Genomic DNA, 24546 nt, shown 5'->3' on the forward strand with positions numbered 1-24546 from the left:
TCAAAAAGACGGAGCACATCACATGATTGATGTTGCTGGGGCCATCTTGAAAAAGGGTAGGTTGTGCCCATAATGGGCGGAGGAGAAGGAAACATGGAGATGCTTATGAGCTAATGAATTATGAGTATGCGTTTTAAGGTTTAGGTAGAAATAGAGAATGACAAGTGCCTGAAAAAAAGGGGGATTACTATTAGTCAGGCTTGTATTATAAACATGTGGGGTCTGTCTGCTAGTACAAATTGGCATTACGATGTCCAAGAAGTAGCCCCCATCACATGATCGATGTCAGTGGGACCATCTTGAAAAGGGGCAAATTATGCCCATAAGGTGGGAGGAAAAAGAGTTCATTAGATAGGTTCAGCAACATTTTAACCTATCTAATGAACTCTTTTTCCTCCCACATCGATCATGTGATGGGAGCTACTTCTTGGACATCGTAATGCCAATTTGTACTAGCAGACAGACACCACATGTTTATAATACAAGCCTGACTAATAGTAATCCCCCTTTTTTTCAGGCACTTGTCATTCTCTATTTCTACCTAAACCTTTAAACGCATACTCATAATTCATTAGCTCATAAGCATCTCCATGTTTCCTTCTCCTCCGCCCATTATGGGCACAACCTACCCTTTTTCAAGATGGCCCCAGCAACATCAATCATGTGATGTGCTCCGTCTTTTCGATAGCCTAATGGTCAGTCTGCTCCGATTGGATATTAGCCGCTGATGCGAGCGGCACCAACCTATGGGATATTAGCCGCTGATGTAAGCGGCACCAACCTATGATAAACGATCACTGGCAACTTCGTCCCGCCCTTATGAGGGACGCGCCGATATTGATTGGTTCATGCTTCCAAGTGAGGCATTTTTATACTGCTCTGCTTGCCCGCTTTCACACCCAGGAAGTGAACAAGCCCTGCGGGGTGAAACGGGTTTTCCTCATACTGCGTGTCCACCGGCCCCAGCCCCAGCACTCGGAAAACACTCTCGTCGCTGGACACACACAGGTCCTGCACACTAATTGTGTCTGCGAGGGTACTCTCGAGATTATTTATTTATTACCAATCCTAGGGGTGACATATACCTATTAACTAACTTTCTGCTTACTGACAACAGCGTTTAAAGAGGACTCTTACAAGTTTATTTAAGTTGATACATCTGTGTCCTTTTTCCTGTGTTATTTATACTGTTTGTATGAATACAATAGTCAGGCTGTCATTCCACTGGCTCTTTAGGCTAGCATCAGCCTCTTTTTCTAACACAGGTACACTGTGGAAATAACATGCACTTCTATCATTAGGTCACTCTGAGATACTTTGTCTATTTGACATTAGGGTTTCTACCAGCTTACAGTCTGTTTTTTGTTTGTGGGGTTACAATCATTTATTTGTCACAAGTGTCTATAACTAACACAATCTGCATATATATTTATGCTTCATTGCAGTAACCTTTTCCATCAGGACTACTCCAAGATATATATTGTATATAACTTTGGTGATTTCTGCTTTCATCCTGTTCTTATTTCTGTGGACTCTCATCTACGATCCAGGGTGCACTATACCACTGATGTGGGATTTGATGGATCCAGCCTAACGTAGAAAGCAGATCCACATTTTTTGTGACAAACTGTCACACTCTCCTACCTAGGTGCACTCTCATTGGTGTCCAACCCACCCACCTTTTCTACTATCAAACCACACGGCCAGTGCCCGATCTCGTCCGATCTTGGAAGCTAAACAGTGTTGGGCTAGGTCAGTACCTGAGGAGGAGACTCACAGGGAATACCCAGTGTTGTAGAACAGGAATCATTGTATATGATGTGCGTTATATGACACCAACAGCAGTATCACCACTTGTTTCTATCTTTCAATTACTTTATCCTGTTACTGCATATACTAATTAATTATTTAATCATTTAGACCGTTAGAGTCTTCCACAGTTATAATACACTTGTGCATTCTTTGGTGACCGGCATGAACTGGGTAATGTCTCATTAATTATTTTTGACCCATTCAATACAGATTTAATATACAATTGACCACACTGTGGTCCCATTAATACAGATTTTCTGTACTGGTCAGGGCGGAAATGGGTGTAGGACTCTGAAGTGTCTACAGCCTTTCTTATCACACTTCGTGAGACAGGACCAGAACATTTCTACATTTTTTAATATATATTTCATATTCACTGTATTTACTTTGGATCCTATGTTCTCTAATGGGTAATCAGATTAATTTTTAATTAATATCCATTAAAGTTATGTTTTAATAATATTGCTTATGATCAATTATAATTTATTGAAATTTATTTCAATTAACTAAGAGTGCGCCCACACAAGAGCCTTCTTTCTCTCTCTTACCACTGAGCAAAGCTGGTAAGCCTGATTTGAAGAATCTGTAAGGTAGGAGTTCTTGAAACTCCAGTCTGTATCCCTGGGTAACATTATCTAGTACCCAGGGGTCTAGGCATGATGACGCCCAGACATGACTGAAGTTTCAGAGTCTTGCTCCCACCTGTCCAATCTCCAGGCTGGGAGGTCCACCATCATGCCGAGGATTTTGAGGAAGCAGAACCAGGTTTCTGTTCCTGGGAACCTGTTGGAGCAGGTTTTCTGGATTTCCCCCGACCTCCTCTAAAGAAAGTGGAAGGGGGTTTGGACTTTTTAACTTTCGCGGTCTGAAAGGATGGCATAGTAGACGTAGGATAAGATTTCCTAGTTGGCGGTGTTGCTGAGGGAAGGAAGGTTCACTTACCCGCACTTGCCGTGGAGATCCACGCCTCTAATGCTTCCCCAAACAGTGCCTGACCTGTGAAGGGCAGGTTCTCCACTTTTCTTGGATTCTGCATCCGCAGACCATTGGCGCAGCCAGAGTCCCCTGCGTGCCGAGACAGCCATGGAAGAAGCCCTCGTATTAAGATGGCCAAGGTCCTTCATTGCCTCCACCATGAAACCTGCAGAATCCTGTATATGACGTTAAACAATTCAATGTCACTTCTGTCCATAAAATCCAATTCCTCTAGTAATATGCCTGATCACTTTACTATGGCTTTAGAAATCCACGCACAGGCAATAGTGGCTCTTAAAGCTACGCCAGTAGCTGTGTATAACGATTTGAACGTAGTCTCAATCTTGCGGTCAGTCGGCTCTTGCAAAGCGGTGGACCCAGGGACAGGTAAAACCACCTTCTCTGACAACCTAGATACAGAAGCGTCTACTACAGGCGGGGTTTCCCACTTTTTCCTGAGCTACACACACACACACACACACACACACACACACACACACACACACACACACACACACACACACACACACACACACACACACACACACACACACACACACACACACACACACACACACACACACACACACACTGCCCCAGTAGGTAGTTAATACACTAAACAGCCAGCGCTGACTGAATAACCTTAATAGATTAAACAGTGATTATTACACTCTCCCCCCCTGTCTATCACACCCTGGTACCGCAGAGGTATGCTGGATTATGTGGAGGGCAGCGCTCCCTGTCAGCGTCTCTTCAGTGTGATCTGCAGGAAGAAATGGCGCTGGTGAGTGCTGGATCCGCTCTGAGAAACCCCGCCCCCTGTAATGGCGCGTCTTCACGCTTTCGCAGATTATACTGTCCTGAGGTGATTTAGCTGTTAACAGTGGGATTAGCCCGTTAGCATATGTGACCAGTGTAGGGTATTTGCGCTGGCCCAGGGTGCTCCTCACAGCGCCGCACATCAAGTACCGCTGAGCCCTCCGGAGCGCAGCTTGTCAGAGCTGCGCTCCCACCCTTGTGCTGCCATTGGGTTGCCGGCGTCATACTCACCACTCTTCTATCTTCTGGCTCTGTTAGGGGGTGGCGGCCGTGCTGCAGGAGCGGTCGCCTCGTGGGCTTGCGATCAGCACCCTCAGGAGCTCAGTGTCCGGTCAGCGAAGATAGAGAATCATTAACTTCTAGAGTTGGTTCCTACCCCCCCCCCCCCCCTCCCCCCTAAATCCCAGGAAGCAGGGAGGCTGTTGCCAGCAGCCTTCCTGTACCTAACAGTCTTAGAAAAACAGTAAAACTAGAAAAACTCCTAGGAGCTCCCCTAGCTGTGACTGGCTTCACCGGGCACGTTTTCTAAACTGAGTCTGGTAGGAGGGGCATAGATGGAGGAGCCAGCCCACACTATTAAACTCTTAAAGTGCCCATGGCTGCTAAGGGACCCGTCTATACCCCATGGTACTAATGTGGACCCCAGCATCCTCTAGGATGTAAGAGAAAATAATTTGACTATTCAGACATTACAAGTCCACCATGCATTGTTGCTAATCTGCAGAAGGTTACTATTATAGGGAAGGGGTCTTGCTTTACAGAAATGCACAATGTAGAGGGGTGGGGCCAGTGATGTTACAGTAACTGAAATGACTGCATTCTTAGCTTTCTGACCTATCAGAAGTCATTAGGAGATTGAGCTATTTATAGGAGTAGCTTCATCTCCCTGTAATGCCATATACAGTTCTATAGGTACACTGACACTAACAATGTCCCAATGTCAGGTCCAGTAAACTAATACCAAGCCTTGGTTCTGTTTTAGTCAGTGGGAAAATACAGCCCACCCTAGTCTTTTATTATTCTAATCTGAATATAGTCATAGTCAACATCATTTTGAATGCTGTGTAATATTTATCTCTTTCAGGCAGCATCATGGGAATGTCATGCAGCCTTCGCCAAAGGACAACAGTGGCAGCCATGGTTCCCCAATAAGTGCCAAATTGGAAGGGATCTTTTTCAGCTGCAACACTGAGTTCAACACTGGGAAGCCGCCACAAGATTCACCGTACGGGAGGCACAGGGTTGAGATTCCTGCTGAAAAACTCTTCAACCCCAATACCAACCTGTACTTTGGTGACTTATACTGTATGTACACAGCTTACCACTATGTCATTGTGGTGATTGCTCCAGTGGGATCTCCGGGGGATGAGTTTTGCAAGCTGCGCCTTCCTCAACTGAGCCTGAATGACAACAAATTTCTGACCTGCACTGAAGAGGATGGAGGCCTCGTATTTCGCCATGCCCAGGATGTAATCTTGGAAGTCATTTACACTGACCCTGTGGATCTTTCATTGGGCACAGTCGCAGAAATCATTGGTCACCAGCTAATGAGCTTGTCCACAGCCAATGCAAAGAAAGATCCTAGCTGCAAGACCTGCAACATCAGTGTTGGACGTTAAATAGCCCTCTTGGCCTACCGTGAAGCAGTTAACCCTCCCGTCTCATTCTTACCAGACATGTTGTCCGGAAGCATGCAAAATGCAGCTGTCACCAAAAGCATACACTGAAACTAGAACTTCTTAACCCCTTCGCTGCCTGATGAAGCCTGCAAGGCATTGCTTGGCATTGCACTGTAGTTCCTCCCGCAGCAAAGGATTTATATAGCTTTTTTAAAACTTTTTTTATTATTTGTGAAGTTGATGCTGCTCTTAACCACTACAGACCATTCTGTTCTCTGCCAACTGTTATAAATCTAGATGTTGCGATGATTTCTTTTTTTTTTCTTTTTCTTTTTAATTTGCTGTTTATGTTCTGTTTATTTGCCAAATAATACAAAACTCTATGTAGACTGCTTTAGCAAGGCAAAACTACCAATTATGGCTTTATTGGGGTGTCTAAATAGCAGTTATTTTAAGGTACTAAAACTATCGGGAACTAAAAGAAATTAATAAAAAAAAAAATAACAGCATGAAAACTTGTAATTTCCGCATGATTGAGCGCTCAAACCCTAGAAACGTCAGCACTTCCAGCGTCGCTCGACAGATGTTCAATGTTAAGATATTAGCTAACAGAAAATAAATACTGTAATCCGACATCATAAATATGATAGAAAAATATTTTATTTGTACCGTTGTATAAAATATTTACAAATCATATAGAATATATAGAGCACATTTTATTAGCAACTGTATACATGTCAAACCATTTTTCCCTTATCAAAGATGTAGACTGTAAACGTCATCAAGTCGTGTATACGTTCCTGTTACTCTTGCTTCAAAGATTTTAATTAAAAACAGAACTGAAGTCATTCTGATTCATAGTGTTTTAAAAAAAAAAATCAAATATAATGAAACCACCACAATAGGTCATGAAAATTATTTCACTTGCAAATGGGTTTTTCTTTTCACTCCCAATAAACAATTTTAAAATGTTCGTTTTTAAAATCATGCATTTTTGATACAAGAAAAGTAGAAAGCCTTTTCTTTTAGAAGGAATATTTAAAAAAAATTACAAATGCTAAACACAATAGCATACAAATAAGAAACAAAACGCATCTCCAGTGTTTTTTCGTGAGGGTGTCTGTGTGATACAAGTGTGATTAGCAGCATTCATCAATTCCATAGCTCTGTCTATATGGAGAACTAAGACGTCCCTCCGATATATTTACATATAATCAAAAATGAGAAGATTTATTAAGGCAGCCTTGCATATTTCAACATTCTCCAAAGGGTTCGTTTTAAAGGGAATCTAATTTAATTTTCCATGTACAACTATTAACATGTTTTTAATTCAATATATGGCTATTAAAAAAAAAAAAAACACACGACTCAATAAATAGTTTTGGGAAGCAATATCTTTTCTGTTAGAACCAAACAATATTCCTCCGAAGAATGATTACCTCTGTATGCGTTGTGTATTCTCTCTCCCTCTCATAAAAGGCAAACACTATTGAAACACACATATGTATATCTGCATTATATATACGCATTATGAAGTACACACTAAGAAAACGGTGTGGTTCTGACATACCCTGCAGATCAAATACTTTGCAAGGGAAACCAATGTAAACAGAGCTAGAAGAAAAGTCGTACACACTCTAATATACATTTCTTTTAAGGAGAACATAAGGTACATAAAAATATAGAACATTCATCTTTTTCTAGTTCTATTTAAAGTACTTAATAATTTAAGGCTGCATTTAAGGTGAATAGTATTTTTAAGATGACGGGTTCTGTGGATGCTTCAATTAAATAAATCAATGGAACTTTTTTGTTAATATAAATTTTGTCTGGATACACAGAACCTGTGTTTGTCATTGGATATTGCATAAGGGAAGTATCTACTTATTTACATGGCTTCATTTATACATTATTACACATGCAATGCTGCTTTCACTTTACAAAGATGTTCAAAAATAAATAAATATTTTGCAATATACTTTTGCTCTTACAATATAATAAACTAGATATGAAACGTCTTGACACTGAGCCCCCTAATTCCATAAGGAACACCATGATGGGGCCACATGTGTTTCCATATATAAGGAATTTAGCTTATATCTCAGGTCGTAGATTACAATGCAAATTTCAGAAAGTGCAATCGTGTTGCTTACATTGTTGGCCTTTGGTTGTAGATGAGTACATATGGTTTTCTCACTGAAACACATGAACAGATGGGATAAAACCACAGCTCCGTATTAAAAATAGGTAACGAAAGAATAAATATATACAGCTTGTACATGGAATAAATAGATTATTTTCTGGAATCTAAAATATTCTATTTAATTTACTGTACACTACTAACTGATCTCGGCTATATATGTTACACCTGCAACTTATCAAAGGCACTCTTGACAATGAAGCAGACCATACAAAGTTAGTTTTTGGGAATCTACTTGAATCTCTAAAAACTATACTTTATGTACTAGTAAATTTGGCAAAGAGGAAATAAAAACTGAAACACAATTTAAAAAAGCCTGATTAAATCAGAGCCATTAAATTGCCACTGTAAATGCCCTCCAGGAGGGTATATATGGGCCCTCATTCCGAGTTGTTCGCTCGGTTAATTTTTTCGCATCGCAGCGATTTTCCGCTTAGTGCGCATGCGCAATGTCCGCAGTGCGACTGCGCCAAGTAAATTTGCTATGCAGTTAGGAATTTTACTCACGGGTTTTTCTTCGTTCTGGTGATCGTAGTGTGATTGACAGGAAGTGGGTGTTTCTGGGCGGAAACTGGCCGTTTTATGGGAGTGTGTGAAAAAACGCTACCGTTTCTGGGAAAAACGCGGGAGTGGCTGGAGAAACGGAGGAGTGTCTGGGCGAACGCTGGGTGTGTTTGTGACGTCAAACCAGGAACGACAAGCACTGAACTGATCGCAGATGCCGAGTAAGTTTGAAGCTACTCAGAAACTGCTAAGAGGTGTGTAATCGCAATTTTGAGAATCTTTCGTTCGCAATTTTAAGAAGCTAAGATTCACTCCCAGTAGGCGGCGGCTTAGCGTGTGTAAAGCTGCTAAAAGCAGCTTGCGAGCAAACAACTCGGAATGAGGGCCATTATTTTGTTATAGATAGGGATGTTGACATTTGGCCATTCCACTGCTGACCCAATACTCGCACCAAGAATTGGTTGGTTTCTGTATTCTCACAGACAGACACCGTTGCATCCCTTTTTGTGATTTTTGCTACAGTTTTCCCTACCAGGTAGTACTTTATGTAACTATTAAAGTGCATCAGAATTTCAGTGTTATACATGAGTGTGCAGAAATACAAGTAGTTATTCTTCTTGAATATCGCAGTGGTATATTCACAAGCTCTAAATCGTTTTAGATACATCTTGCTTGCTGATCAGAACCTCCAGTAGCCGAAGCTTAGCTTTTATCTGCTTGTATTCACAGTACTCTTCCGCCATCGGTATTTTGTCTTCTTTCTGGGCACTCCTGGAACATATTGGACAAAAAGGATATTGAGACTAGAAAGCATTTACTATAAGCCAGAGAATTTTACTACAATAACCTAAACAAAAAAAGCTGCACATGCACGTCCTACTTCCAAGAAGAGTCAGAGAAAATCTGTCAGCTCCTAGTTTCATTGATTTACCGGGAACTGAGCATAATAGGTATATTATGTCACTTTACACTTACACTTAATACCACTTATGCACCCAACTCCTTTACTCATTAAACGTCTCCATATTGCTTCTGGAAATACTCCTCAGTTTATAATCATTTAGATCTTAACAGCTAACCCTGAGCGTGATTCCAGTGTCTTTATTACATGTGTTTTTTAAAGCGTTATTTTTTCGTAATATTGGTAGTTCATGTTCCTATATAACTCACCAAGGATGGTCCCTGATCTGTAAAATACCTCGCATTGGATAATGCCACCCTGCCATCTTGGTGAGCAAATCTACTTGTTTGCCCATAAAACTGGGCGCTGTTGCATATTTACTCCACCTCACTGTACTTGCATGACTTAGCCACCGCCCTGTAGTACGGTTGGTTGCTTTATACATTTGTGCTTCTAATACATAACTCTCTGTAATTTTGGGGTTGTGGTGGGAGGATGTGACAGAAATAATGACAAGAGATTAACGTTTTTGGATTTGTTGGTGGAGTGAGTGAGTGAGTGAGTGAGTGAGTGAGTGAGAAGGTGAGTGGTCATTGCTTTCTGCAGGTTGAGTCTCCCACATCCAAAATTCAGAAATACTAAATATTCTGAAATACTTAATTTTTTGAGCACGACTGAGATAGTGACATCTTTGCTTTCTGATGGCCCCATGTACACAAAATGATATACAGTAAAATATTGTATAAAATGACCTTTGGGCTATATGTATAAGGTTTATATGAAACATAAATGCATTTTGTGCTTAGACTTGGGTCCCATCCCCAAGATATCTCATTATGGTATGCAGTTATTCCAAAATACAGAAAATGCGATATCCAAAATAATTCTGGTCCCAAGCATTTTGTATATGCAATGCAGCAGGCAAATCGAGGCATTGTAGGTTGCGTCTGTACGCACGCTCCCGCTATGCATCGGCTTCAATAGGGCCAGCAAGGATATATCTGGACACATCTGTAGCTGCGTTGAACTGAAGCAGCCACAGACACTCAATCAGTCGATTGCGCTAGACTTCCAGTAACAGCCAAAAAGAATCAGGCTGATTCTTATTGGTTAGCTGCACCGAACTGAAACAGTCATGGACACTTGACCGGTTGATTTTGGTGGATTCAGCAGCAGCCAATATGCAGGCTGATTGTTATTGGCTGAGGCTTTCACATGTAAAAGGCTCCATTCCGCCGATGCCAGAGAGACAGATTAAGGGAGAACCATGGGGGCAGGGCAGGTTTGTGGGCACTGTACTGATCAGGGTCACAGTACAGCAAATGCAGGGACCCTGGACAGATCAAGACTGGTGGGCATGGCAGCAACAGCAGCCACCCATCTTACAGTTCTCTGGAGTCTGTACAGGCTACTGTCGGTGCCACCCAGGGCTGAAAACAGGAAGGGACTCGAGATTATCTCTCAGGCAGGTCAAGTCAGTCTTTATTTGGGAGACTGGGGCAATTTATGTTTTACTGTATTTTCTTTCTTTTTTTGGGGGGGGGGGGGGGGGTATTTTTTTTTCCCTGTGGAGGCCAATGTGTTTCGGGATTTTTCTGTGAGGGACTGTGTGTTTTATTACTGTGGAGGCCAATGTATTTGTTTTTTTCTAAAGTGTGAGGCCATAGCCGCGTGCAATTGTGCCAACCTGGTGGATCACAAAAGCTTACAGCTTTTACAGCAGATCAGTCTAAAAGTCTGGGAGCTCCTGCCCTAAACCAACTGACAACTGTATACAGTCACTTATACGTCATTGGTGGTCGAAAACAATGTTTAAGCCATGGTTGCAGAAGTTCACATCTTGTGACTAAGAAAGAAGAGACATGACAATGAATCACATCAATGTTATGCCCATGAAACCATTGTGTGACCAAAGGTGCTCTGTTGGTTGATGGCATCATTATCCTGGAAGATAGACTTCCTATCAGGAAAAGAAATGCTGGAGTATGGAGTAATGATGACCACTCACTGCCTTTCAGTAGTAACTGGCATGACAGAACACTTCACGGTTGAATATAAGTACGCTTAGGGCTGTACAGTTCCTTAGGTTGGCACCACGTGTATTTATCCGTTTGTCAAGAACATAGCATCTTTCTCCACTGATCAAATTTAGCTAACTGCCTGTGTTCTTTGCGCCAATTATCTCGCAAACATGCATAGGCAAGTATGATGAACGCTTCAGGCACTGCAACCATACTGTGAAGTTTTGCTCTCTGGAATTTACTTAATATCATTAACAATTAAACCACTAGCTCACACCACAGGTTATAATATGCAATCAATTTATCTGCAGTTGCTTCCTCGTTTAGCCTTCTACTTCAAAATAATGCGGAGATATCACAATCCTGGATGATGCCAACCTGCCTACAGGTTTGTTCTAATGTCCACGTTAACACCACCTTTGAAAGTTTTGCTTGTAAATCATTAGTAAGCTGGGCTATCTTGGTTGCTGACCCTTGTTAGGAAGGCCAACAATCACATTCTTTAAAGTAAGTGAGTATCATCTTGCAGCAGTGTTATCCCTATATAGGCCAACTGGGCAGTGCAACATTCCTATACATGTCCCTCAACAAGCTGGGATGCTATTTCATAAATAAGGAATGAGTCATGTCTACGTGAAAGTCCATGCTGTTTGTATTTGTTTTTCTTGTTTATTTTTTGTCCACTACACATACACACTATATAGTAGCATAAAGGAACCATGTTACATGGTGTGCAATATACTGTATATCTATGTACAAAAAAAACTTAAGGGAAAAAAACAAAAATAAATATGGGAACACTAGTGGAAAAGGCTTTCTTTCAGCCCACTGCATGGACAAGAGAATAGACACCTTACATGTCAATGCAGATTTTCACATAAGTTTAAATTCAGATTTTTTGTGGGGAGATTACTGATATATCTGAGGGTGGTTCAGCAAGTAAGGTAACAAAACCACTCACGTATGTAATGTTCTCTATTTCATTGTAGTTTCCCACCAGGTGAGAGCAGGTACATCACTGCTTCCCCTTACAGCCATTAGACTGCACCTCATATCAGTCATACTGTCCCAACATCAACTGTAAAATGGCGGGCTGGTGGAAACATGGTCACACATTGAGGTGTGTAGTGTGATCAGATTTCTGCATCTATAGGACACATCAGCAGAGCCGACCCTAGGCATAGACAAACTAGGCAAATGCCTAGGGGCACAAGCATCTTCTGCTGATTAAAATGATATGCGGCATGCCTATATTTAGTGTGTAGCATTTCATATGCAGATACAGCCACAGTCACACACAGAATACGGACATGCCACATATCATTATAATCAGCAGAAGCTGCTTGTGCATCCTAGCCACATAGCAATGCAAATAATACACCTTTTCATCAACAAAAGGTGCATGACATTAGCAGAGCTGCCAGCTGACTCACGCCAGGCATCTCCTGCTGCATGGCGCATTGAGGCAAGATGTATGAGGACACATCTGTATCCAAGCAGAGGCAGAGGTCACAGTGTTAGCGGCCATGTGAGTGCTGTATGTGAGTGGGTTGGTTGTGCTCGGCATATATGTAAGGGGCATTATGCGTGTCATGTGTATAAATGCATTAATAATGTGCAACATGTGTAAGGGGCACTATGTGTGTCATGTGTATAAATGCATTAATAATGTGCAGCAAATGTGTAATGGGCACTATGTGTGTCATTATGTGTGTAAGGGCACCAATAATGTGTGGCATATGTGTAAAGGACATTATGTGTGTCATGTGTATAAGAGCATTAATAATGTGTGGCATTATGTGTATAAGGTGCTCTATTGTGTGGCGTTAACGTATAGAAAGGGCACTACTGTGTGGTCTAATGTGACTAAAGAGAAATATGGTGTGGTGTAATGTGAATAAGGAGCAATTCAGTGTATATAAGGGGCACTACTGTGAGGAGTAACGTATATAGGTGGTCATTCCTAGTTGTTCTCGCTCGCTGCTATTTTTAGCAGACTTGCTAATAGGCTAAAATCCGGCAGTTCTGCGCATGCGTATGCACCGCAGGGCGCACGCGCTAAGCAATTTTACACAAAACTATGCTATTTTACTCACGGGCGAACAAAGCTTTTCAGTCGCTTGATCGGAGAATTATTGACAGGAAGTGGGTGTTTCTGGGTGGTAACTGAGCGTTTTCCGGGAGTGTGCTAAAAAACGCAGGCGTGTCAGCAGAAAACGCAGGAGTGGCTGGAGAAACGGGGGAGTAGCTGCCCGGACGCTGGGCGTGTTTGTGACGTCAAACCAGGAACTAAACTGACTGAGGTGATCGCAATCTAGGAGTAGGTCTGGAGCTACTCAGAAACTGCAATGAAATACTTAATAGCAGAATTGCTAATCTTTCGTTAGCAATTCTGCTATGCTAAGACACACTCCCAGAAGGCGGCGGCGGCTTTGCGTTTGCATTGCTGTTTAAAGTAGCTAGCAAGCGAACAACTCGGAATGACCACCATAAGGTAAAGTGGTACTACTGTGTGATGTAATGTGAATAAGGGGCACTGCTGAGAGGAGTAACGTATATAAGGAAAAGTGGTACTACTGTGTGATGTAACGTGAATAAGGGGCACTGCTGTGAGGAGTAACGTATATAAGGTAAAGTGGTACTACTGTGTGATGTAACGTGAATTAGGGACACTATCGCGTGACAAAATATGAATAAAGTTGCACTACTGTGTGGCATAATTTGAATTGGGGGTACTAAGGTGTGGCCATGCCCCTTGCCAGCAAGAACACGCCCCTTTTTGGGCTGTGCACACTGTTCCTATTTAAAATGTAAGGGGTATGAACACCAAAATAAGGACTGCTATGGGTGAGGGTTGCTGGGAAAGGGGTGTAGGGTCAGAGGCGGAACTAGCGTGGTACTAGGGGGCACCAGCCAAAATCTTGCCTAGGGCATCATATTGGTTAGGGCCGGCTCTGCACATCAGCAGCTGAAATTCATCACCAATGTGTCGAAGTGTACGGGCATAATGTCGTGTCACAGAAACAGGTTTGGTGTACTGCCTGGGGTGGACGTGCTTGGCCATCCAGAACGCTGCTCATATTGAATATCTGTCCTGTTGACACCAACAAGTTGAAGATGACTGACAGCTGCTGATGTGCCCTATAGACGCAGAAATCTGATAACACTACGCACCTCAATTTCTGACCACGTTTCTGCCATCCCGGTCATCTTACAGCTGATGTTGGGACAGTATTACTGATTTGAGGCGCAGTCTAATGGCCGTGAGGGGAAGCAGTGGTCTACCTGCTCTGACTTGGTGGGAAATTAGAATAAAATAGAGAACATTGCATATGTCTGAGATCTTGGTACCTTACTTATTGAACCACCCTCATATTATCCTAGCTGTTGTGTATTTTTATTCACATGTGACCTATTAGAGTTTCACAGGATTATTTGCTTCTTACCTCAGTTTTTCATATTTGACGGCATGTTTTATTTTTTGATAAATGTAAGATCAATTTGTTTTTATCTTTGGAATTCATTTTACTGCCAGCTTTTATAGGAATGTATATATTTTGTAGCTGACATAAAGAAATGTAAATAGCTTTCTATTTATATCGTTCTGTGTATATGTGAGGTGTCAGGATTGTCAGAGCAATGTTTCAGTAGTACCTCTTCTTTCGACAATTTTATTTGTCACTTGCCGCAACTAGCGTGCCCACAGCGCACATGCACCATACACACCTGCGATCCATAGGATTGCATGGGTGCGTACACTTCCGCAAATGGGTCACATGCGGGAGCTGCTAGTTGCAATCATGGCCGCACGTGCGACCTGTTCGCGGGTAAGCTGGACGGCAGCTGCATCTGTACCAATGCAAAACAAGCTTTGTAAGTGGAATATATTTATACTATTTTAGGGACTCTGACACAGCGAGAGATCAGATCCTAACTGCATATGCACCGCAATGCGCATGCGCGTCAGACAGCTACAACCGGCATCACCAGTCAGCGGCGGGATGGTGCGAAGGATCCATTTGCACAGGAGTACGCAAGGTGATTGACAGGAAGAGGCCATTTGTGGGTGGCAACTGACTGTTTTCAAGGAGTGTCTGGAAAACGCAGGCGTCTCCAAGCGTTTTCAGGGAGGGTGTTTGACGTCAGCTCCGTCCCCGATCAGCAGGATTCAATCGCACTGGAGGAGTAAGTCCTGGGCTGCGCAGAGACTGCACACACTGCTCTGCTAACACACAGGAACGCACACTTGCACAGCAAAAATACACTCCCCTGTAGGTGGCGACTATCTGATCGCAGGACAGCAAAAAACGCAGTCAAGCGATCAGATCTGAATTACCCCCGTAGGGGCCGATGTAATAATGAGTTTAATCATATGCAACAAATTTTAGAACTCATTGTTTATGATAAATGGTGCTCCATCCAATCAGCTCTCAACTGTCATTTATCAAACACATGACAGTTAAGAGCTAATTGGTTGAAGCACAATTTATCATATGCAACAAGTTTTAATACTCGTTATATATGATAAAACTCGTTGATAAATCAGCCCCATAAATTATAAGCTCCACTTGGGCAAGGACTGATGTGAATGGCTAAATATTCTCTGTAAATAGCTACAGGATATGTTTGTGCTATATAGATAACCGGTAATAAATAAATAACATACTTTTATATTTTATTATATAGCTAGAGGAAAGCAGAAGACGGGGGGTGAGATGAACTGTCACAAAACGCACAAGCCTGTGTTATGGTCTAAAATAAAGGTTTTTGGATTTTGCAACCTGCTATTAGATCATGGGACAACCTGAGAGATGCTAGACATTACAGCTAAAGAGGTATACTCCAAGCAGAAAAACAGGTGGCTGATCTGATCCCTTTAAAGCGCAATGTATTATGTTGGTGATACATAATAAATGTTAATTACAACAGTGATCAATGTGCTCTACTGTCTGGTAGATAAGTTGGTCTAGGCCTTTCATAATAAAACAGAACGCCATTGAACAAATAACCACATTTCATCAATACTTGGGTAATGGCATTAGCGCAGTGAAGGTATTGCATTTCATCTTCCGGAATATAACATACCTTCCGGTTTGTCGTAAAAAGTGCTCTTCAAATTCTCTTAATGCTTTTCGTAATCTTTTCTTGTCTGCTCTGGTTTCTCGAAGGTGATCCAGAAGCTCAGGCCTGTGAAATACAGAAAGAGGATTGATCAGATACATAATAGTGAAATGAGGTTCTGGAATGGCTGCACTCGCAGGGACAGAAGATATTAGATTAGTGTTGTCATGATTGTGTTTTAGTATGTCACATTGGAATCAGTGAGGGATCTAGTCAGATCATTAGTGATGTGCTGCAGCTACAAATGAGTTACATTTCTAGCTAAGTTATATACATTTACTATAATTCCTAATGCCTATCATCAGGTAACATTACAGTAAGCAACCTGCTTCGGTTGACTCAATGGTGATGGATCCTACTGCAATACACAGTGGAAGGCAAAGAGGTATGATGCCGGTTATCATACCTCTAAGCTGGATCGCTACTGGTACAGCTGGGTCACTGAACTGCCGAGATCAAAAGATACACACATTAGATAGCAGCAAATAAATCAATAAAAGCAGCAGAGACATAGGGATATATTCAATAAGTGTCAGAAGCTGCTGGCTTGTCGGAAAGACGGCAGCTTCCGACAGATTTAGGTCGGAAGGGGTTCCTGACCTATTCAATGCCGGGCCATTTTTTCCAACAAGTCGGGAATTCCCGACTTGTCGGAAACCACATGGATTGTCGGATTAGCCGCGGATCCATGTGTTCTGTGGCCAAATCCGACAGGTTTTGTTCCCGTTTCAGACAATTTCAATCCGACTTTTTTAAAGGACCATGTGTGGAGACGAGCAGGGACGGAGCGGGGTAGGCGGCTGAGGAGAGGGGAGTGGCGTGGACGGCTGAGAAGCGGCGTGGACGGGTGAGCAGCGGCTGTTGGGAGCGGCCAAATTCGATAGTCGGATTTGCCCAGCTCATTGAATAGTGAGTGACCTGCCAGAAACGATCCGACAGGTATTGAATACACCCCATAAACAGGACTTACATTTCCTATTTAAAAGGAGTCCATCTATCAAAAATACACATTTGTCCCTTCAAGTATTGATCGCACGGTATCCGTTCACATGGTCGACCATGTTATGGTCGACAGTCATTAGGTCGACCACTATTGGTCGACATTGACATGGTCGACATGGACACATGGTCGACACATGAAAATGGTCGACACAAGAAAGGTCGACACATGAAAAGGTCGACATGTGTTTTTTAACTTTTTTTCTTTTGGGGAACTTTTCCATACTTTACGATCCACGTGGACTACGATTGGAACGGTAATCTGTGCCGAGCGAAGCGGTAGCGGAGCGAAGGCACCATGCCCGAAGCATGGCGAGCGAAGCGAGCCATGCGAGGGGACGCCGTGCACTAATTGGGGTTTCCAGTCACTTTACGCAAAAAACAACACCAAAAAAAGTTAAAAAACTCATGTCGACCTTTTCATGTGTCGACCATTTTCATGTGTCGACCATGTGTCCATGTCAATGTCGACCAATAGTGGTCGACATAATATCTGTCGACCATTCATACCGGAACCGATCGCACAGACAGTCAGTATAATATAGATCATTGTTACATTCTTTTCCTTTTCTTCCCCATTTTATTACTTTACCAGCAGCCAGGGACAAAGAGAGAGGGGGGAACGGGTAATGATTACCCAGGTCTATTGATAGGGCCCAGGCCAATGCTAAGGGGGGACAAATGCATACAGTAGTCTTTTTAATGGGGTTTTTTTTGGAGGGGACATTTACAACTGCTTTAAATGAGACTAAAGCTGGGTACATACTAGACTGAAACCCAACAATTTGGTAGTGTGGAACGGCCCACACATATCGTTTGGTCGTTTGTAAAATTGCTTAGTGTGTACGCACAAAGGGCCTAATCCAGACCTGATAGCAGCAGCAAACTTTTTCTCTAATGGACAAAACCATGTGCACTGCAGGGGGAGGCAGATGTAACATGTGCAGAGAGAGTTAGATTTGGGTGGGGTGTGTTCAAACTGAAATCTAAATTGCAGTGTAAACATAAAGCAGCCAGTATTTACCCTGCACAGAAACAAAATAACCTACCCAAATCTAACTCTCTCTGCAAATGTTATATCTGCCCCCCCTGCAGTGCACATGGTTTTGCCCATTAGGGAACAATTTTGATGCTGCTATCGGGTGAAGTGAGCGACCAGCGAGATTGGCCTGCATGCAGGCCAGTCTAACAGCAGCGATAGCGATGTGCGGGGCTGCGCATCGCTATCGCTGAGGGGGCTACACACGGAGCGATCATGCTGAAATTCTAAGCAATCTAGTCAGATTGCTTAGAATATCACTCCATGAGTACCCCCCTTTATGCTTTGAAAAAAAGATTTTATATAAAAAAAAAAAAAAATCAAGGGTTTTCGGAATCATACATTGTTCTGAAAAGCTGACAATTTATTGTTACTTAATTTAAACGTCTGATGTCTTGAACATACAGTAAGTGCCGTTTTACTGAAGATTTGAATGAAAAAAGAATTCAATATGGAATCTAAGCAGCTCTTTACAGATAAGTACTCTTAGAGTGATAAAGTAATACATTGGCAACTGTTATTGAGATATGAGGATATCCGCATTAAATGGTTATAGCAATTTTCACAGCAGGGCACAAAATCATTTTACACTACTGGTTCCCTAATTAAATCTAATTGCAGATTGTCCAATAATGTATGTAAAATATGTAATCAAACAGCAGCGAGTAGTTAATAAAATAAAAAGAATGTATCTTGGGGACAATTGGTTTTAACGGAGCTGTACATTATTAGCAGCCACTTTCCAGACATGCCTAGTGAATGAGGTACACAGTGTACAGCCGTGCAGGTCTCTCTCTCTGATGGTACGTAACCTTATTTTGTGGCAACACTTTTACATTTTATAACTAGTTCCAGAAACAAAGACAGTAAAATCATTTTGCGAAAAGAATAAAACAGAAATCTAAAGATTTTGCCTAGAGTGTGAAAAGTACTACTAATCTTGTGTCAACTTGTAATTGTAAGTTTCGCTACCTTTTCACAGGAAAAAAGCACTGATATCATGTAATAAATTGGATATAAACTGGGTATTCCTGTGCACACATTGGGACACTTCACACAAGAAAATGACTGACTGCAAATATCTGAGAGTTAACTGAATTTTCTATTGAATTACACATTATTCTTTGCTTTCTTACCCAAAATTCATGGATCAAAGTCTGCTCATTGCAAATGCCAATTGTCCCATCCCTGCTTTAGCTAATGATATAATGTTTTCAGTTATGTTGGGGAGCAGTAGTGAATATAGATACGGTAACCCTGTGGTTAGCATAGAATTAAGGCTATCAAGTCACTAGAACACATACACTGCATTTCCGTGAATATTGGATGACCCCACAAATGATCTGCAGCAATTTCTACAGATCCTTGGGCAGCTGCCTTCAATGCACATTACATAAGTGCTCTAACACAGGGTGCAATTTGAACTTTATTATTAATCTTTTTCATGAGAATTCATAAAGAAAGGGTTTAGGTATAAACAAATTTACTGTGCCAGTGAGGAAGAATCGCTTACATTGACGCCTCATGGAGATTAGACATGGACAGAGCTGGTTGCCGTGACGGTCGTTTCTCATCCAGAGGGGAGACGTATGCCGGCTCTAGATCCTCACTATAGTACACAAGATGCTCAGCAGCAGCTAGATCGTGTTCTTCCGTCAACACAAATTCACTGGACGAGTTCTGGGCACTGTCATCGTCGGAATCCTCTTCTTCATGCTAAGGAAACAACATGTGATGTTTACAGTCACAGACTTCACCAGCATGGGACTGGGTTTAAGTCCCACTAAAGTCCACAGTACGTGCAGTGGGAGGGAGAGGTAGGAAGGGGGGGGGGGGGGGGGGGGCAGCCATTTTGTGTGCTGGAAATTTTTGTTATGAAAAAGCAGCAATAAATAGGGAATAGTCATGACTCCATAATGTCTACTGCACCTAGGGAATTTATATGCGGATTTCTTATGGTGCAAACACAAATTACATTCTATAGGTTTTCGTACACAATTACGCTGTAACAAATTGCATCAATCATCTTCCAGCGTCACCACATTTTTAATAATGTAACAGATAAGAAAGCATCTGAAAGATTATAAAATTAACCCACAAAAGACTTTGGGGGTCATTCAGCCCTGATCGCAAACTAGATTTATTTGCTGCGCTGCGATCAGGTCAGAACTGCGCATGCATATGCATCGTAATGCGCAGGCGTGTTGTATGGGTACAAAGCGGATCGTTGCTGTGCAATGGATTTTATGAAGAATCCATTCGCACAGCCGATCGCAAGGAGATTGACAGGAAGAAGGCGTTTGTGGGTGTCAACTGACCGTTTTCTGGGAGTGGTTGGAAAAACACAGGCGTGTCCAAGCGTTTGCAGGGCGGGTGTCTGATGTCAATTCCGGGACCTGACATAATGAAGTGATCGCAGCGGCTGAGTAAGTTCTGGGCAACTCAGAAACTGCACAAAACTGTTTTGTAGTGCTCGGCTGCACATGCGTTCGCACACTTGCAAAGCTAAAATACACTCCCCTATAGGCGGCGACTATCTGATCGCTGCGCTGCAAAAAATAGCCAGCGAGCGGTCAGGTCTGAATTAGGCCCTTTGTCTGTAAGGATATGCTATCTGAGCAATCATATAGAAACATACAGTTTCAGCACACAAGCTACTATGTGGAGGCATGAGAAGAAACAAAAATGACATCATATCCAATTGTAGTTTTATGTCTGATATTAAGTATCCAATTAATATACATTTCTCCATATGTACATTTTTCTATATAATTAGTTAAACATTGAATTATGCCTTCAAATTGTACCATGTGTAGGTCCTAACTAACTAAAATTTTTGATTAATTTCACAGATAAAACAGAAATACTTACCCCCTCCGATGTCAGGATCTTCAATGTCGGGATGTCACGGTCGGTCATGTGACCGCCGCTATCCCGACAGCCGGGATATAGTATGTATTCCATTAAAAACAGTACATAAATTAAAAATTGCAGCATTATAAGATATATACAGCGCAAATGTCTGCAATATACAGATGTGTCTGGGTCTAAGTTGGCATGTGAGGTATTTAGAAGTGCGTGTCTCTTGCACTTTTGTACCCTTACATTTGCAAATGCACGTAAGCATAGGTTACATGGATCTTGAAATACAGATACAAGCGGCGGTATGTAATGCTGTCCGAGATTGGCGGCCTTGTGAGATGTTGGTCGAACTCTGACATTTTTTCAAAGGGGCAATCACTTACAAGGCAAACCCATATCTTGTAAGTGATTGCCCCTTAGTCTGAGTTCGGCCAGCATCCCGCATGTCCGCCAAACTCGGGTGGCATTACATCCCGCCCATGATGTCAATTTTGCACCTTTATGAGCAGGGTACGTATTCAGAGCTGATAATGATCATGTATATGAAAAAATGACCGTTGTGAGCTGATTGGCTGGAGCACCATTTATCATGGTATCCGGATCTCTAGGTCGACATGCATTAGGTTGACCACTATTGCTCGACATGCATTAGGTCGACATGGTTTCTAAGTTTTAAACAACACCAGCACCCGGTTACAGGGTGTCTCAGTAAGGAAGCCGGAAAGCGAAACAGCTGTCTGAGGCTCAGTGCAGTGCAGCCGGAGCCGTACACCCTGACATCCACGCGTACTCTCAGGTACTTTTCATTTCGAGTGACAGCCGGCGGGACCGCATGGTGGGTAACGGGTCCTGCAATACCTTACGGCATCAGGACCGTTACTACCAACAGGGTCCCAGCACTGTCACCTAACTACTGTCTTCCAGGCACTATATGCTTAAGGAAGGTACCGCTCACCTGGCATCAATGTATACACATATGCAAGGAAGCAGCATACATTCAAAAGGGGATTGGTGCTCTTTATTTTCATCTTATTGATACTTATGTTTCTTAAATCTTTTTTCGATGCTCTCTCATTGTCATAAGGAGAACTCAGAGGACCCCCTGCGCTGTTTCATCAGGGTGCCTGAGGGTGATCTTTTCAAAAGCAGAAGCATTCTCTCTGTTTCCAACCCTTAGGTGCAGATGGGACACGCTCATTTACTTTATTAATGCATGTCACACAGTAAACAGAAGCCACCCCACTGCATCAATGATAGGAGTGCCTTTTCTTCCCCTTTTCTACAATTTGTACCAGCTCATTCATATGCTCCTTACCTCTTTAAGCCATCTTTTTACATACACGTATTAGAGGATATGTTAGATGTATACCCTGTTATACTGATTTCTGAATATCAATATGATGGTTACATATGAGGAGCAAGATTGATACATTTATTGCTACAGTGTGTTCTTGAGGCATACTAGATATTTCAGCCCAGACAACAAATTCAATCAGCAATAACCTGCCAATACCGGAGACGCGGATCAGGGTGTTATATATAGTGGAAATTTTTTACCAAGAAATTACCAATTCTACTAATAATAGGCTTACCGGTACACTGCACTGAGAAAATCAATAGTATTTGCACTAAGACAATTACAGGATCAGTTTTTACTCATATTATGGAGATTTATATCCTAGATCCTAAATAATTATTAGATTATTTCGCTACTACCTCTCTAAGGGAACATATGATATGCAATCGATCCGGGAGATTGTATGTGCTATGAAGTTTGGACACATACTAATCAACACTGTTATTGTTACTTATATTCTACGCCAGTAGCATCCATTACAACAGGCTGAAATCTATGGTAAATCTATCTATAGGGCTACTGCTTCTTGTTTCAGCCAACTGTATCATCCTACAATTTGTCTCCTCTTGTTAGCGGACTGTCAATGCTTATTATTGCAGGAACTATTGTCAGGATCAATAACATTGACCCTGACCAGGTCACGTGTATCTCCCCACGGTGTGTTCATACCACGCGTAAATTTAGGCGTGGTTTTTTTGTTGTTTTTTTGTGAATTCTGGTATTTATGTGTACATGTTCATGTCCTAGTCTTGGTTTGTGGCAACATTTTTTTAATGATAATCAATAAAAGTTATATTTTATGTAATATCTTTCAATGAGTGCCCCCCAAAAAACGAGAGTCTCTTTTTCTTCTTTTTTAGTACATGGTTTCTAAGTTGACATGTTGTAGGTCGACATGACAAAAGGTCAACATAAGTTTTTCCCCTTTTTTGTTCTTTTTTTGAACTTTTTCATACTTTATGATCCACGTGGACTACAATTGGGAACGGTAACCTGTTCCGAGCGCAGCGGTATGCGAGGGGACACGGTGCACTACTTGGGGTTCCCAGTCACTCTACAAAGAAAACAACACCAAAAAAAATACTAAAAAATAATTTTGACCTTTTGTCATGTCGACCTAATGCGTGTGTTGACCTATTTTAGGTGTCGACTTAGTTACTGTCGATCAACAGTGGTCGACCTAGACACTGTCAACCTAAGTATGGTCGACCCTATGATCCACACCCTTTATCATACGCAGGGAGGTATAAAAAGCTAAAACTCGTTGATAAATGGGCCCCAAAGTTTCAAAAACACTTGAGTTGTCCACCTGCCTTATTCTCTCCACAAATCAATTTTCAGCTTATAACCAAGTCCTCTAGAGCTTACAACTGTCTCCTGGTAGCGCTAATCAGCACTTGTGACCCTTAACTTTCAAATCAAGAGTCTGTTGTTATAACTGGTTTTAACTGGCCCTTGAAACAATAAACTAAAGAAGCTCCAGAAAACCACTTCTCTGGTGCAGTTTCTGATACAACCTTCAGAAAGTACGATATGGCCGATTGTAAGCATAAAACTTACTTTAATGGCATTTTCTAAAGGCCTGTTTCACGGAACTCATGTAGAGAATAGGATAGTTCAGGGCCAATTATTTTTATTCAGTAGTAGTTGTAGGACACAAAACTTTTTAAGTGCAGTTTAATTTTACTCCACATTTGTGTAATTCCTATGCAGAAATATAAATGCAGAATAAGCAGCAATAAAGAGAAAGTGGCTTACTATTGTTGGAATCAGGGATGCAGTAGACAGCAGCTGCTTTAAAATCCGATATCTGTCATACAGAGGTTTCATGAGACTTCTCTCTTGTTTTGTAACCTAAAACATCAAATCCATTTTATTATTCATGTAAGACCATAAATCACTAAGTAACTATCCTACATATTATTGTAACATAAGTTTGAACAAATTAGCAAGCATAACATTGCAACTATCATTGGAGTAAAAAAAGGTGGTTAAGGTTTTATACATTCAATGTGGACACTTATGAAGACACATCAGACACCAGGGGGTATATTTACAAAGATTCGTGTTTTTGCCGTTTTGAAGGGTGTTTGATCTCGAATGGTATCGGGTGCATTTTACTGCAACTTTTTGAATCCTGATACGGTCATTCACTAAGCTGCCGACTTTTCACAATTCGTATTTTCCGATGTCGATGTGATTCGTGATATCAGGCAGTGTTTTACGGGAGTGATGAGTAAAACACTGGCTGACAAAACACAAGGAATCCCGGCCGGATCTGTGAGATCCGTGCAGGGCTTCATTGTGTACCTTAAAA

At 41.8% G+C, this 24546-nt stretch overlaps 2 protein-coding genes and 1 pseudogene across 10 annotated transcripts in view; 2 read left to right on the plus strand and 1 right to left on the minus strand.

Moving 5' to 3' along the window:
• PHYHIPL (phytanoyl-CoA 2-hydroxylase interacting protein like) overlaps window positions 1–6073 on the plus strand; it is a 254584-nt gene extending 248511 nt beyond the window's left edge. For both annotated transcript variants that reach the window (XM_063961759.1, XM_063961760.1), the window contains exon 5: window positions 4691–6073. In XM_063961759.1, the coding sequence (XP_063817829.1) occupies window positions 4691–5225 (535 nt within the window). In that variant the 3' untranslated portion in view covers window positions 5226–6073. The remainder of the gene's footprint in view (window positions 1–4690) is intronic.
• LOC134897439 (5S ribosomal RNA) lies at window positions 1683–1801 on the plus strand (annotated as a pseudogene).
• The window catches only part of FAM13C (family with sequence similarity 13 member C), a 914350-nt gene continuing 895671 nt past the window's right edge, over window positions 5868–24546 (minus strand). For all 8 annotated transcript variants that reach the window (XM_063961752.1, XM_063961754.1, XM_063961756.1 and 5 more), the window contains 4 exons: window positions 23988–24083; window positions 19524–19726; window positions 15937–16038; window positions 5868–8700 (listed from right to left, as the gene is read on the minus strand). In XM_063961752.1, the coding sequence (XP_063817822.1) occupies window positions 8577–8700; window positions 15937–16038; window positions 19524–19726; window positions 23988–24083 (525 nt within the window). In that variant the 3' untranslated portion in view covers window positions 5868–8576. The remainder of the gene's footprint in view (window positions 8701–15936; window positions 16039–19523; window positions 19727–23987; window positions 24084–24546) is intronic.

The sequence above is a fragment of the Pseudophryne corroboree genome, chromosome 3 (genome assembly GCF_028390025.1).
Source record: "Pseudophryne corroboree isolate aPseCor3 chromosome 3, aPseCor3.hap2, whole genome shotgun sequence".
In the NCBI taxonomy this organism is placed as follows: domain Eukaryota; kingdom Metazoa; phylum Chordata; class Amphibia; order Anura; family Myobatrachidae; genus Pseudophryne; species Pseudophryne corroboree.